Source organism: Sipha flava, unplaced genomic scaffold (assembly GCF_003268045.1).
Source record: "Sipha flava isolate LNK unplaced genomic scaffold, YSA_version1 80_pilon_pilon, whole genome shotgun sequence".
Taxonomy (NCBI): Eukaryota; Metazoa; Arthropoda; class Insecta; order Hemiptera; family Aphididae; genus Sipha; species Sipha flava.
This window is the reverse complement of record NW_020273622.1, coordinates 1270157-1287756: the sequence shown is the minus strand read 5'-3', so window position 1 is coordinate 1287756 and position 17600 is coordinate 1270157. Positions and strand designations below refer to the sequence as shown.

Here is a 17600-nt window from a genome sequence, read left to right as displayed (position 1 = left end):
CGTCCAAACTTTTATATTTAATACATAATATTATTTTGATAATAGATTATCACAAAATAATACTTTAAAAACTCTAGTTTTTATTACTCTATTGATGCATTTTTTTGCAACCTTACATGATGTTAATAATTATTATTAAATATTTATTTTTAATTTAAGCATACACTTAGACAATTTTATATCTTATAAACAAAAATTAACCTACGTAACTCTAGCATTGCAGTCACATAGTACATTATTAAAACATTACTTATATGATGAAACCGAGAAACTCAACTATACTAGGTATTTTTCGATGGCGGAAACATCGATTAATAAATCATGTGCTCAGCGATTATTATTTTAATTGCTACATTGTTATTGAATACTGATCATGCGTATGAATAAAATTATCATCTATTATCATAAAGTTAAAAAAATTGAAAAAAAGTTGACATGTTTCTCTCATTATAATAGCAATGTTCTTAATATACGGTTGATATACAATGAACCTACGGTTTGATAATCAATAGCAATTGAATCAATGAGAGTTTTTAGTGCTATTTATTTAAGAAATTAATACGATATTTTCAAGACTAAATTAAAAGACGTTTAGAGTGTCTACCTAGTTATAATACTTGCAAGGGCTTTCAAATGGCTGAAACGAACAAAGTGGAAGTGGTCATTTCAGGCATAGCCGGATTATTCCCTGAAAGTAACAATGTGGAAGAATTAAAAGATCTACTTTTCAATAAGCAAAATGGAGTCACGTTGGATTCAAGACAATGGCCAATTAGTGAGTTATAACACCATACAAAATTAAAATTGAATTTATAACATATGACTTGTAAGACATTTTTCGTACAACATGTGAAAACTTTTATAATAAGATTCTAGACATCTTTATCTTTTACACTTTTTCTAACTCATAATCTAGATTGTAAAAATTAATAGGATATTTTGTTTTATTTCGTCAAATCGAAAAAAATTAACATTTAAAAAATTATTACTCTTCTAATATGCCACAGTTTTCTTCCCTACAATTATTTCATGTTTTCTTTTAATTCTTTTCTACTATGTACTCTACCCCACAAATAATCAATTTTCAATTTAAGTAATTTAGTTTTAAAATGTCTTTCTCTTCTCTTTAACAGACAACTCCTTTTTATTTTTTTATTTCCTGGATTATCTCATTCCCGACACATATCTCCTTAACTCTCTCTTAATTCCTGTTGTCCATTTCATCAAACATTTTATAAATCCTGCTTGATTGTTAATTTAATTAACTGTAAGTAATATTAATATATATTTTCATTATACATATATTTGGAATTGCTTTGACGTAATGTTTTAATGGAAACAAAAAACAAATATTATAAAAAATGAGCTAAATTTATTACAGATCATTATAATTGTTAATAACAAAGTTTTGCAATTCATAAATTTAGATCAAGACTTATCAATAATGGTTGTGTTTATCAATAAAATGTTGTATTATGTTTAGACGAGCATGGAATATCGTCTGGCGTTGGAAAGGTTAAGAACACCAATCGATTCGACAATGTTTTTTTTAACATACATGGAAAGCTATGCGAAAGTACCGAAGATGTAATCAAGTTAAACTTGGAGAGATCTGTGGAAGCTATTATTGATGCGGGTAAGTGCATGTATTATGTAACATGATGAATCCATGCACATACGTATTCTTATATTATTATTTATCTTAATGTATTATACTTGTACGATTCGATGCGTAACGTTATATCGCGTTTAATGCGCATACCTATTTACAGCGAGTTAAATACAATAACATAGAAATTCAGCTGATGTAATTTAATTTAAAAGTCATTAAAAATATAGAATTCTTACAAGTTGTTCGTTTCAAATTAGTTAATATCCATGTCTTATTGTTTTATTCCATTCAATATGTCACGTATTGGACGCATCGAGTTAAATTATTTGAATTCTTATTGTAAAATTTGTTCTCAAACATTTTACAATAATCCGAAAAAACGCATGGACACCATACGTCTATATCATTATCTGTCTATTATTATTTATCATTATACATACAATTTTACAAATATGATTGCATAACTATGTTTTTTCAAGGAATGAATCCTGGAGACTTATATGACACGAACACAGCAGTATTCATATGTTCTTCGGTAAGCGAAACCGATACGATTGCGATGTTCGATAACTCAAAGTTGGGTTTCGGCGTACTTGGCCACAACAAGGCCATGCAGGCTAATAGACTTTCATACGTATTAAACTTGAATGGTAAGCAAATATAATAGTCCATCATTACGGATAAACGCGATAATTAATAACAATCATGATAGTCCGATGAACTATAAAAAACAGTACATTCGGGGTATTATTTATTATGTTGTGAATAACGTAATATTATTCGATCGGAGATTATCGTTAAAACGAGATTTTCTATACAGGACCTAGTTTTACGATGTTTTCGTCGATCACCGGTGGAGTAGACGCTATCGTAATGGCTAAGCACATGATTGAAAAAGGTCACATCAAAACCGCAATAGTTGGTAGTTGTAATTTAGTCAAACACCCTATTTTATCTCTGCAGCTAAAAGGTTTGGGCCTCCTGAACGACGGAATAGAAAATCGAGTATTTAGCGATGACGGTATGTTGCGTATATTTTATCATTTTCAAATTATGATTTGTGCCGTGGGAGCACAATCCGATTGCGGCGTGATTCAATAACGAATAACTGTGTTTCGCAGCCGACGGCTTCAATAGATCTGAAGCGTGTGTGGCAATTATACTGCAGAATTCGTTGGATGCGAAACGGTCGTACGGTACTATATTGGGCGCGAAAATGGAACAGTTTGGAGATCTGAAAGGAGTGTTTACCAATTATTCGACTGATCGTTGTAAACAATTAATAATGGAAGCGTACAAAGAAGCTGGTGTAGACCCTGCTGACGTTACGTACATCGAAGCTGACGGATGTGCGGTTAAGGTACATTATTGGCATAGAATCTTGTTTATTCACAATCATTTTAAAAAAAATCATTAACTATTGACACTGTATAAATACTTGAAATGCGTCAAATCGTGAAACGTTAGTTAGATAGCTCTTGAAAACAAATAATAAAAAACAAATAAACAGCAATTGAAACAAACCGGTTTATTGTGGATGAAATTGATTGATTTTATACAATATGAACTATGTATATAATAATATTATATATATATATATATATTCTTTAGGATGTAGACGCAATGGAATTAGATATATTAAAAGAAGTGTTTTGGTCGACGAGCCGAAAGGAACCCTTGAAGATTGGCTCAATCAAAAGTAATATAGGCCATACTGATACTTCTAGTGGTCTTGTTTCGATGATCAAAGCTATTATCACTATGGACAGTGGTTACATTCCGCCTAATATAAATTATACTACACCAAATAGTAAATCAGATGCAATTACATCCGGAAAATTACAGGTAATTCATTAAATTTTTCACAAAAAAATAATTCTTCGAGTAGCATAAATATAAAAAGTAATGTTTTATACAATGTAATATAATTATTAATGTTGTTTATACAAAAATGTTTCCCCACATATTTTATAATTATAATTTATACGTATATCTATATTATAATTCATATACAAAGTCTATTTTCAAACTACTATAGGCGATAGTGCTGACAGTTTAAAATAATTTGTGTTGGAAGGTTTTCACTAATAATCGACTTCTTACTGAAAATTAATAAGCTCCAAACACTAGTGACCAAAATAATTCTTGTAACAGATCAAATGTTGTTTATATTAGATTAAACTATATTTATTAATAATTTGTTACCTAATGTTATTTATTATTGTAGGTTGTTACGGAAAAGACTCCATTAAATGGCGATATCATAGGGTTGAATATTTTTGGTAGGACTGGAAATTATGGTCATATTGTCTTAAAAAAGTATAACAAATTGAAGAAGAAAATTTATGCGAAAGATGAAATGTTTGATGATGGACTACCGAGGTTAATTTTAGTTTCCGGTCGTAGTGATACTGGGGTCAGGAAAACAATGAGAACGGTAAAATTCAATATAATATTCGTTGATCGCCAGGATATTATCGAACGTTTTTCGTTATAGATCGAACAATATAACGTCGACGAAGAATATGCGTCGTTACTGCATAAAGCATTTTTCAAAAACATAAGTGCTCATTTCTCTCGAAGTTTCTTAATTATTCCAACGCCGGGTCCATGGAGAGAAAAAGACGTGCATGTAAGTCAAGATCATTTTACGTGTACTGTGAGCTCAAAACGAAGAATAATAATAATAATATGACGATACGTTTATTGCAGTCCATCACGAATGAAAAACCTCCAGTTTGGTTTGTGTTTTCTGGTATGGGATCACAATGGCTTGGTATGGGCACCCAACTATTGAAGATTCCAATTTTCGCTAAAGCGATCGAAAAGTGTGACGTGGTTTTAAAACCGTTAGGGATCGATATAATTAACATTATAACGAGTCTCGATTCGACACTATTCGATAACATAGTCAGATCGTTTGTTGGAATAACTGCAATTCAGGTTTGTATAAGAGGATGAAGTCATCATAAAAAACCCTGCTAAAGTTTTCAATCGTAATCTACTTCGATAAATGTTTACGTTGGACATGATTTGAGTACTTAAATTTTAACTATTTTCCAATATCTTTACTATTAAGTAAATTACATAGCTAATATTATAACGTCTATGAAATATATTGTTTAGGGGTGGTCATTAATGAAAACCGATGAATTCGAACGCTGTTAATAAAATACTTTCAATAAAAGGTTACACTCGAACCATTAATAATAGAAATATTTTTAACATTTTATTACTCAAAGGCATAAGAAAACAAAAATTATTAAATAAACTTGTACCACTGCACATTTAAAAAATCATTTGTTATTTTTTGATGCCATTCGAAATGTGTACGATACGTACCGCGTACAACTACATTATTTATTTCTACAAAAAACGTTTATTATACGTAATAGTGGTGTATATAGGGTGGGCTGGTGCCTAGTGGGCTACAAACCCCTCTCTGAAATGTTTTAAAAAAATTTAAAAATTATTTTAAACGTATGTTATATTTTAATGATGTTTTATGCACCAAGAGCTTTCAAGAGTCGCTCATCACTAAAAGTTACTACATGTTTCATATTTTCATCTATTTTTCATCTAGATCACCGGAAAATTTGAAAAAACGAAAATCTATTAATAAAAAAACAAAAAAAAAATCCACTTATAAAGTGAATCGATTTTTTGCCACCTATTTTTTATTTTTTTTTGGGTCGATATTTTCATTCCGATTAAAATCGAATCGAAAGATCAATTCACTTTCAATAATCGCCCGTCTCACTAGTACCTAGTAGCAGTATGTTTGTCTTTCAACGGGGCCCCAGTGCTTCCTCCGGACAATCCGCCCAGCTCGTCCCATAACGTTCATCGTCGTTGTTCACCCCGTTCGAGCGGCTGTACCAGCACGGTACCACCCCCGTACGGAGGGGGAAGGACTCGCTAAGAACAACAGCAGTCGGAATTGTAGTGAGCGATGGGGTGGGGGGAGGCGGTGCGGAGGAAAAGGCTGAGGAACCGTTGCCGATTGCTGATACTTATTAATCGTTCGCGTGGTTTGCACACGCAGATTGGTCTGGTGGACATTCTGAGGGCGCTGGACATCGAGCCAGACGGCATAATCGGACATTCGACCGGTGAGCTGGGTTGCGCATACGCAGACGGCTGTATGACCGCCGAAGAAACGATAATGACGGCCTACATGCGGGGCCGGGCGGCCGTGGAGACGGAGCTGCCAGACGGCATGATGGCCGCAATTGGATTGGGTTACTCGTCCGTCAGGGACCGGCTGCCGCACGACGTGGACGTCGCGTGCCACAACTCGGCGAACAACTGCACGGTGTCCGGGCCTACAGCCAGCGTCATGGAGTTCGTCGACCGGCTCAAGTCCGAGGGCGTTTTCGCGAAGGCCGTGAGCGCTGGCAATATCTCGTTCCACAGCCGATACATACAGCCGGCGGCGCCGACTCTGCTCCGACTTTTGAGAAAGGTACCAGCGTTCGTCTTCCAGTCCTACAGTTTGGTCCGTTCACGCCCGTCCGCGTCCGTTTGTCCCACAGGGTTCAGCCACAAAGCGAAACACACGAAAGCCATGTCGGAACCAGGTGTGGAGGGAAGACGGAGGATCCATATACGATCCATTGCTAACCGCTAGTTTGATATTTTTAATATTATTAACTTTGTTAATTGCGTTTAAAGCTCGATGAGTAGGTTCTAGGTCCCTTTGTACGGTCAGACATTATAAGTGCGAAACGCGGACACTTTATACTATTATATACATAAAGTATATATTATAAATATAAGTTTTATACCTAAGTAGTAACTAATAATTATATATATATATAACAATTATTTACACATTTTTACATGTAGTTTGATGATAAAATTATATTATTGATTATTTGTTTATTTAGATTATTATTATTATTATTATTATCATACAATCAATATTTTATAACAATTTTATTTTTATTTTTCTATTTTAATAATTAACACTATACATAATTATTAGTTACTACTTAGGTATAAAATTTATATTTATAATATATACTTTATGTATATAATAGTACAAAGTGTCCGCGTTATGCAAAGTACCTATTTACCCGACCGTACAAAGTGTTCGCGTTCTGCAATGTACCTTTTTACCAGACCGTACTAAGTGTCCGCGTTCTGCATTTTAAACAATGGACATTACAAAATAACCATTTACCCGATGAGTACGATTGTACGCTAATTATTGAGAAAAAACTGTAGGGAAAGGTATTTGATTTTTAGTATATGATAAGACGTAATTTTAACATTTTCTCTGTGAAAATTCCTAGTTCCGCCTCTACCCAAAAGCAACGGTGTGCGGCTTACGTTATCAAAAACCGATAAGCTTTATGAGGGTAGATGGGGGTTGGTTAAATACGGAATCTGCTCTGCGGTGGGGGGGGAACGTTTAAAGGGTTGTGTGTAAAAGGAAGGTTAACGATGTGAGAGGAAAAAGAAACACGGACGGGTCTGCGAGCGAAGAGGGGCCAACGTTTAGGTTTTGCGTTTTAATGCGTGTGTTCCCTACAACCGCATTATAATGCTTTTCAGATCCTGCCGGACCCGAAACGGAGATCATCACGGTGGCTGAGCACGTCCATACCGGAATCGCAATGGGATTCGCATTTGGCTCGTTACTGTTCCGCCGAATACCACACCAATAACCTACTGAGTCCGGTGTTGTTCGAGGAAACGTGTCTTCACATACCAAAAAACGCGGTAGTTATTGAAATCGCTCCGCACGGTCTTCTACAGGCTATACTCAAAAAATCATTACGTGACATGGTGAACATTTCGCTGACTCAACGCGTGTACGGAGATTCCGTGAGATACTTATTGATGGCTATCGGAAAGTGAGTGGAAACAATTCTCACGATTTAATTATTATTCAACCGATTTCATCTTACCAATAGGTGTAACTAGACAGGAGAGGGTCCCTTTCATAGGAAAACTATGAAAATTCAAAATGCACCTGTCATATTGTTCTTTCAAATGTCGAACATTTATTATGAAACGATAAGCGAAAATAATTATTAAATATAGAAAGTAAAAATAAATTGCAGTTTAATACTATAAAAAAACATGCTTCATATTGAGCGCATTATTATTCTCCCTTAATTTTTGTAACTGGAGTTATCATGCATGAATTGGGTGCTTTTAAACACGTCAAAATTTTAAATTATTTTAAGAAAGTATGTCTCAAAATCGTCCAAGCATTTCAAGGTTCCTTGTATTCTGAGGTCCTGGAGTGTTACCCCATTTTATTCTATGATAGATACGTATCTGAATTTCATGAAATTTTTTTTAAAATCCCACATACCCGATAAAATGTGTGTTATTGAGTATGTGACATTTTAAAATATTCTTCAAGCTGATATTTTTCTATTTATCTAGTACATCGCATATGTGTGGTGAACGACTAACCAACTATATTTTAGTATATTTATATGAATTAATAATATGGTAAATACATCTAATATATTTTAATAAAAAAAATATATTCAGACATAAAACAACATATAGTATGATCATTTTTGGTGATTTAATAATTTGATAAGCATTCAATATTACCTTTATTAGAATGTACTGCAATGGGTTGAATCCGAATATTGAAATGCTGTACAATCCGGTTAGTTATCCAGTTTCTGCTGGTACTCCACCATTACATACATTATGTTCATGGAACCATGAAGAAGATTGGCCCACTCTTAAATTAGAAACACTGGTATGTGACTGTAGAAATAATTTACTCTAAACATGTAAAAATTAATTACTTTCAAATGAAAATAAATTTCTTAAAATATTAAAAGTTGAAAAATGTACACTAATTACAGTATTTAAAAACAAATAATTACAGATAAAAAAAAACAAGGGAGAAAGTATTATCTCACTCTCACCGGCTACAAATAATTCAATTGAAGAATATGAAGTATTCGGTCACCACATTGTTCCATTTTCAGCGCTTTTGGTAAGAAAAATGACATATATAATTGTATCTTTATTAGAAGTGCAAACAATTTTATTCGTTTTTCAAACCATCTAAGCTATTTATTTATTAAATAAATTATAATGATTATTTCGACATATTATAGCTTATCGATAATTTTTTTTAGTTTTTTGTATGGGAATCATTCGTTCAACTACGCAATGAAACCGAAATGAATTTACCTGTTGTGTTTCAAGATATTCATTATTATCAGCACGTTATCATAAACGAGAACCGTACGTACTTTTGTTTTATATTGTTCGACTTACTTACTACAGTATAATTTTTTGAAAATTACCATAATCATTAAATTTACTAATGCGTGCGGATTTTTTTTTTTTTTTTACAAAATATGTTAAATTTAGAATCCAAGGAATTGTGTTCGACGATTCAGGCCGGAACCGGGCGTTTTGAGTTATGTTTGAACAATAAAATCGTATTGTCGGGAAACATTTTCGTATTTGATGATTTAAAATTCAAAAATACTATCACCACCGTACACAAAGAAAATAGCTGTGAGGACCTAGTATCGCTTAACCACGACGAAGTCTATTCGAGTCTCGAACAGTTCGGGTATTGTGTCGGTAACGTTTTCAAAACGGTTAAACGAGTTGATATTTTCAAAAACAGTACGTTTTTTTTCTTCGCGCGTCTATATTATCATATTAATGTTATTATCGTTTACCTTTTCTTTCTTGCACAGAAATACAGTGGAGCCTGTTGTGGGATAACAACTGGATACATTACCTAGACGCGTTGATGCAGGTACCGACCATGCACCATATAGAAAAACATGGCGAACTTTTGGTGCCAGTTTCCATTCAAGAAATATGCATTGATCCGACTGCAGTGGAAGATTGCGGATCTAAAGGTGAGAAACTCCATAGTGATTGGTTATACATCTTTCCCGCATGAGCAACTTTACACGATTTATTTATTATGCCGATTATTTTATCTGCGTACAGAACTGCTTGCGCAGTACAACATATTCACCAATATGGTAACGTGTGATGGCGTTAAAATTTCCCTACCCCGTTTCGAAGTATTGCCGCTGGATCCATTGGTAAAAACTACATACCAACTGACCCAACAGAGTTTGGTTAACTTAACAAATACAAGTTATAACGTGAGTTTCATCAGTAATACAACTAAATTTTTAGGTTCCGGATGTTGACTTTTTACCTTATTTTGGAACATCTTATATGCGATTATTTAAATCAATAGTTTATTTAACTAACATTGTCTGATTTAAATTTAGAATTTTTTTTTATTTCTTTATTTTTTAAGATAATTATCAACATAAATAGGTAATTGTTTGTAATTTTGTATGGCGCGCCATGGCGTAGGCATCTTAGTTCTACTTATTACTTGTAAAACATTAATAATTATGGTTTTTAATATACTGTGGTCATTATTGTATAGAAACCGATAGATTTCGTGGACAAATGTATTGAAATAATATTAGAGTTCAGGAAAAATGATCACACAGAAAATATTTGTGTTTGTCCTGTATATGATAGTGAAGACCAAACGATGGAAACTTTTACTCAACATATTTTAAAAACTAAAGTACGATAGTTCGCATCAAAAACCAATGCGTATTCTTACATGCAGTCGTTAATATTTAAATGTATGTTTTAGGATTCATTTTTAGAGTTGATAAAATTTGACGTGAACTCAAAATACCAAAGCAATTACCCAGATAATTTAAAATACATCGTTTTAGCTCGAAATGAACAATTATCGCATGCAGTATCATTAATGTCAAATTTAAGTCATGTTTACATGATTGTGGCTTCAAACGTGCCTATGTCTGATAGCGATGATTATATAGTAGTCATACAACAGAAATTTGGGAAAAATCACTTATCTTTAATAAAAAAGGTAATTCATCATTTATAAAATTAAAATAACATTATGAATATACATAAAAGTTTGTCTTAAAAAAATGATAATTTGTTTAAAAAATAACCCAAATCATACCATTGTACTATTTTTTTAACGATACGTATAATATACTCATACAAATTATTTATAATTTTCTATTCTATTATACGTGAAATGTTATGTAGAAGAGACCAAAATACTTATTACAAAATGATAATTCAATAATAAAATAATAATTATTACAATTGTACTTAACATATTACACGCATAAAAATTTTAAAAGTTTAATAATAATTATTTAACTTTTCAAATTCTTATACTTATATTGCACTATAATTATTGAAATGAATAAAAATTAATTTGAATATTTAAATTATACTGTAGTTACTTATAATTATAAATTATTTTACGGTTAAAAATTACTGGGATAATTATTATAGATTATGAAAGTGGATAGTGACGGTATTGTGCACAGATTGACTACAGATAATATTAACTGTTCGGATCAATTCCAAAATATATTGACCAGTTTAAAATCTCTAAATGAAAAAATATACATAGTTTGTAAAATTCTACCCTCAGAAGGCATATTATCATTAGTCAAAAAAATGGACAAAGTACAAAATACTCGGTAAGATGATATTATAAATCGTAAATGCAAATGAACTCATAACTCGCTGTTTTCTAGGTTTTTCTTTATCTTGGAAAACTCTGCTCCTGAATTTAATATAAAAAATTCATTTTATTCAAAACAAATAGCTAAAGATTTATTAGTGAACGTTTACGAAAATGGTGAGTGGTTTACTTACCAAGAAATTGAGTTAATAAATTCTATTACTACAAAAACGACGATGAAAAAAACGCTTCTTGCTAACTTGTCAAATACATCGTAAGTTTATCAAATTAATATATCACATTATGCTGTGAATGAAAATTATATATTTAGGGTAATTTTAATATACCTAATAATAATCTCAGACTTTGGCGAAATAATAAAAAAGTACCTTACTCACCAAATTTTACAAGAATAATGCGCTCTCCTTATACTGTATTGCTGTGCACTGTGTAATATTGACCAACAGTTTTTTCATATAGCTAATATAATTATAAATACTTTCGGTAGTTATTTTTTTTAGATATACTATGATCAAAATAGCACGTTGTTGGTTCTTAGTTTTGGGACACGAGTCTACGACTCAGAGGTACCCACCTCTACCGTACATTTCTAGGATTGGTGCAATTGCATTAGGTGTACAACCATCACTAGGTCACTGTATGTGGATAGATCATTTTGCACATTTGAGGGTTATTGATTAGATACCAAGAGACTCAAAGATATCCCAATTGGTGGTCTACGGATATCCAGAGGTCCACGTGTTGGTTTTAGGGGGTCCACGGTCGTGTAGTAGTTAGTTGTTAGTTAGTTGTGATAGTAGTATAATGATTTTTTCATTTTATTTTAGTGAAATTATTATTTATAAATATATATTTTTAACAATTTTACAAAAAAGTTTGTCAAATTAAAATAAATCGTACATTTTGTTTTCACTTTCAAAATTAAACAAAATTAAAAAGTAAGTATTTATAAAAAAGGGATCCCCGGACCAATTTAAAATATAGCTAGAGGTCTGTGGCTTCATACTAATTGGGAACTACTGGATTAAATAACTAATCTTAAATTAACTTTGATAAACCTATATTCATGAAAAAAGTGAAAATATTTCCCGAATTTTTTTTATCCAAGTGCTTGGGTTTCCAAGAATTTTTTTGGAGCTGCTGAACATGGGCCATTCTAATACACTATGTTTGTTAGTTGGTTTTTATCATAAATTTGTTTAATTCACTTGTTTACTATTCAAGCGTAGATCTAACTCATATTTATTCAATTATTTTAGCTAACCTTATTCTTATATAACTTTATATATTTTTATTTAAATACTACGTCATTTTTTACGTAAATTCTTACATATTTTGATAATAAACAACCTATATAAACCTGTTGTGTGTATATATATATATATGTACATACATACTGTATGTATAAAATTATAGCTGTAGTTCGGATTAAAAAGGCTAATAGGTTTTTTTAAACTTGGTTATTAAAGGTTGTCTGTTTTTTTTAAAATGTAAAAGTTTATGCCAGTTTATAGATAACCTGTTAAAATTACGATTAACATAACAAATTATATTTAATGACTCTAAAACTTGTCTTCGTTAAAGTGAAACCCACTCATTTTTACATAAATATACATATATTTACATTACAAATTGGATATTTTATTCAAATTATTGATAATTACAAAATATAATTTGTTTTCGGTTTATAGATTGCAAAACGTATCTGTAAAATTTATTGGTCTCAATCCCCAAGATACGAGTGTTAAGACGAAAAACAACAATGTACAATACGATAAGTTAGGACCCATAGAATACTCAGGTTTATCGTCTAACGACTCAATGATCATGGGTGTTGCACCATTTGTGCCGACAATCACTGAAATAACAGCAGATCCTATTTTGATGTGGACAGTTCCTAAAAACATGTCCCTCGAAGAAGCGTCTACCGTTCCAGTACCATATTCAATGGTAATTACATTACACATGTTATGTGGTCAAAAAAACAATAGCATAACTTTTCAAAGTTGACTTTTATAAATATGTATGTTACTTATTCTACTACAGGCGTATTACATATTGATTGAAATTAGTAAACTAACTGAAGAAAATTCCGTGTTGGTGCATTCCGGTCTAACTGCTGTAGGTCGAGCTGCTATTGACATTTGTTTAGAGAAAAAATGTCAAGTGTTCGTAACCGTTTCCGATTCCAAACAAATGGAATTGTTAAAAGAACGATTTCCTTCGGTATATTATTATATTGACGAGAATCAGTTATAGGGGTGAACAACATAATTTTAATTAAAATGTAACATATATGAATTACAGTTACCACATTCTAACGTGATAATTTATGATAAAGAAAATTTCGAAATCAAATTTTTAATGGCCAACAACAAGATGAATGTAATAATAAACTGTCTGGATGGAGAAGACTTTCACGCCACCGTACGGGTGATCGCAGACCATGGGAAATTTTTCCAGTTGACCAAAAGCGACATGAAAAAGGAATATAAAATGGGTACGTACAATACAATTAACGTTCAAGAAAAACGTGTAGATTAATTATTTTCTTCCGGTGTCAATAAAGGTCTGTGGAAATTCTTACGAAACATATCGTTCTACGCCATTAGTATGGAGAGGATAATCGAGGAGACCGAAGAAACGAAAAGAAGGATTCAAAAGTTGATCGAAAACGGATTACAGAATGGTACAATCAAGTCGTTTGATCGCTGTGTCCTGGAAGGTGCGTGTTCGGGAATTCAAGCACTGGAGACACTTGAGTAAACAAATACCGTTTAAATGGTTAATTTTTTAATTTTGCTTACTCGACAATTGGATTTATAGAAAATTAACACGGCAAAACGAATTTAAACGAGTAGTAATATCCACGACAAAAGATAATCATGTCGGAGATGTGACGCAACAGTTCCAGTGCTATTCAGATCAAGTGTACTTCGTGATTGGTAAAATTATCAAAAAACGATTTTCAAGAAATCAAATTTCTATGGATTACTCATATATTTTGTTTTTTTTTTTTTTAGGAAATGGTTCAGATGATTGGCTGTATCTAGTAGAATGGTTGGCGCAAAGAAGTGCCTTGAAATTAGTCGTGGCTCTAGAAAAATATTCACTCACACCGATAGTTTCCCGCAAGTTCAACATGATAATGAGCCGTTATAAGGGTATCACTGTACAATTGGTATTGCGATCCTTATTAAATACCGAAGAGTCGACTTGCAATCTATTAAAAAATGCAATCACGACTTATCCACTGGCAGCAGTATTCTTCGTGAGCGCTGTAAGTCGATGACTTTTCTGTTACTTATCTTGCGCTAAAATACCCCATAACATATCATTATCTGGTGTATCCCTGTCTAATATTCATGTGAACTAATTTTAATAAAAGTTCAATATTATGAGTTCAAACTTTAAACATTAAAATGTTATTCATCATCGAATGATTAAACTGTTAATTTTAAATTCAACATATTTTCTGTCTGGAACGTAATAAAAAACGTATAAATTAATCGTTTCAAAGGTCGAAGAAAAATCAATCGAAAATATGCAATATGCGGTGAAACAAGTCGTCGAGCAAAATAAACAAAAACCTTTATTCATGTGTTTATTCTGCGGGGGAGCGAAATCATGTGAAAACTTAAAGTCCATCGGTGTGAACTCGATGTGTCTTTCTTGGGGACATATGAATGATAAGCCCATGGTGGCAAAAATCTTACCCATTCTGGACAATTTGATAATAAAATCTGAGACTTTGACCAACGCAGTGGTAGTTTGTTCCAAGTTTGCTATCCAGACAAAAAGTATGAAAAGCGACATGTACATCACCTACTCGATATAGGTTTCTTATAAGATTTTTTTTGTTATATTTTAGAACTGAACATTTTACAAGACCATCAGAGTGACGTGTTTTTGCCGAGCACCATCGATGAGTTATTATGTAACTCCAAGTACATAATAAGCAATCCCGATTTCGTGGAAATTGCTACGAAGAGTGTATTGTACGCTGATGCAAAAGGAGCCTATCCCGTTTTTGTATTGCCAGGATTCCAGCCCAACTCTATGAAAAATCTCTACGATAATTTGGGTTACCCGACGTTTGAAGCCAGGTACCCTGCAAAGTTCGAATCCATTGAAAGTGTTGCTGAAGTTTTAGTTAAAGTAAGATGACACTTATAACATTTTGAATCAACGTTTAAAATGTACCTCCCAAGTATATGAATAAGCCCTTCAGACCAACTCTTTTTGTTTTTCAATTTATTTCAATTCGCTTATTATTAAAATAATGTGATGTTATTTTATAGGACTACCTAGTTTATAAAAATAATATCGAAAGTCTATTCAAAATACCAATAGGACAAGTAGTTATAAACATATAATATATTTTATCAACTTCGTTTTTTAGATTCAATTATTTACGTACAAACTTCTACCACCAATTGTAAAAAGTTGTAAAATAAATATGTATCAATTATTAGATCATTATTAATATAAAAAACTGACTTAAATCTGTATTAAGAGTGGCAAAAAAAAATTATATACTCAATTATTGAAGATTTTGTATTTTTCTAAAATGAATTTGCTGGTACATAGGTTTTATAGAAAATAATTATCATTAAAAATCAAAATATTACAACTAATTTTAGTTATTAATAATCTCATGATATATACATTATTTTGGTCAGTAGTTTTAAGACTAATTGACGTTAATCCTTGGGCGGTAGTTGGCCTTTGTATTAAGAAAATTATCCAAAAATCTTATCCACTTTTATCTTAATCGATGTCGCTAATATATTCGTAATTTAGTTGTTCCTCGAACGGTGGACCCATACTGACTTAGCGTGTTTTATGATTAGAAACTCAGACAAATAACTGAACACCATGCGGTCACTCTGATCGGGGAATCGTGGGGTGGTTCTGTAGCACTGGTCATGGCTCAACTGTTGGAATCACAAGGAATTTTGGTTTCATTGTCACTGCTAAACGGTGTGCCGAGCACTCTCATAAAATGGACGAATGAACACTTCATTGTTAACAACAACCTGAACGCCACACTGCTGTCCAAATACCTGTCTATCAATGACGAGGTATGTCTATTTGTACAATACGACTGCGAGGAAACTAATGCGATCAAAAGCAGATCGTTTATTTTTCCTATGATTTTGATCTTTTGCAGGTGACCAAAAAATGTCGGACTCAAAGCGACTGGGACAGCCATCTGACATTACTGCAATCGGACGACGGTGCGTGTAAAGCCCTGAATACGATCCGGACGCAACTCAATACGTTAATAACACTCAAACCACTACACAACAAGCTGTTGTTGATACCACAAGTGTTTGTTTCCAGTCAACTATCCGAAGATAATGCAGAATTATTAAAAGAAGTAAGTTTTACTAATATAATCTTGGCAGGGAGGGGAACGTATACATGTTATAATTAATATAATTATATATATAATTCGTATATAATATAATATAATAAATTTATAATATAAATTCGCATATAATTCGTTTAGAAGATTGAGTGAAAGAAAAATTAGAGTGGTTTATCAATGATCTTCTTATCAAATTTGTTTTGATACATTAAACAGTCGCTAGTCGGGAAGTTTATGATGTGGATCTTTGATCAAGTATCACTTGTTTCGATATCATAACGAAGATTATATGATTTTAATGCATTTATATTTTAAACTATTAATTTCATTGTTAATTTTGTTGTTTTATTGACATTTTTATTTTCAGTTTTGTATCAATAAACCCATTATTCATATTACTGATGAAGTAAATAGTCAAAATATATTGAAGAACCAGGAAGTGATAAGAACGATTAACGAAAAAGTAGCTTTCGATTATCCACACACCTCGGTAAAATCATTAAACGACAAATACAATCAGCACTATTTCAGCATCGAAATTCCATTGGCGTGTTAATATTTTTTAATGACAAATTATAATTATTTTATTAAAAATTTTATAAAATAAGCATACTATTTATAATTATTTATTTATATACTTTCAAAATAAATGTTCTCATAATTTCAAGTCTAAAGGTGTTTTAAACTTAGCGTTGACTTTTAGATGTAAATTTATTTACATGGTTAATTTTTTCATTTTATAAAATTATTATTTTACATATTATTATTTAAATTATATGCACACTTTAGAAATTTGACCAACTATAATTTTGTAAGAAAAATGCAATTGCACACTTTTTTTTATGAATAACATTACAGTAAATGTTAAAAAACTAAAGAACACCGCCGAAATATGTTAAATGCCAAAGTAAACACCCAGCAAGTATTAAAGGATGTTTATTTTACAAATACATTTAAAAAAAAATAGAACCATACCTAACTCCAAAACTAATTAACAAATACACTTCATTAAAGTTTCCCGTAAATACTTCAAATAAAACACACAATAATGCAAATACTGCAAAACTATTATATGCAATGCCGCGGCAACTGAAAAT

The 17600-nt window shown here is 31.9% G+C and overlaps 1 protein-coding gene across 1 annotated transcript; it reads left to right on the top strand.

The window, feature by feature from the left end:
- The first annotated feature begins 633 nt into the window (after nucleotides 1-633).
- On the top strand, nucleotides 634-17110 carry LOC112693008 (fatty acid synthase-like). Its single transcript, XM_025567871.1, has 32 exons — nucleotides 634-775; nucleotides 1484-1636; nucleotides 2092-2262; nucleotides 2433-2633; nucleotides 2734-2972; nucleotides 3224-3457; nucleotides 3840-4049; nucleotides 4110-4244; nucleotides 4325-4555; nucleotides 5658-6077; nucleotides 7172-7473; nucleotides 8201-8345; nucleotides 8478-8588; nucleotides 8734-8842; nucleotides 8972-9235; nucleotides 9310-9477; nucleotides 9572-9732; nucleotides 10029-10175; nucleotides 10248-10490; nucleotides 10934-11124; nucleotides 11182-11382; nucleotides 12821-13079; nucleotides 13176-13355; nucleotides 13437-13629; nucleotides 13699-13891; nucleotides 13956-14074; nucleotides 14153-14409; nucleotides 14650-14929; nucleotides 15001-15287; nucleotides 15983-16213; nucleotides 16303-16512; nucleotides 16871-17110. The coding sequence occupies exons 1-32, from the start codon at nucleotides 634-636 to the stop codon at nucleotides 17057-17059; spliced, it is 6576 nt and encodes a 2191-aa protein (XP_025423656.1). The 3' UTR covers nucleotides 17060-17110.
- Nucleotides 17111-17600: the final 490 nt, after the last annotated feature.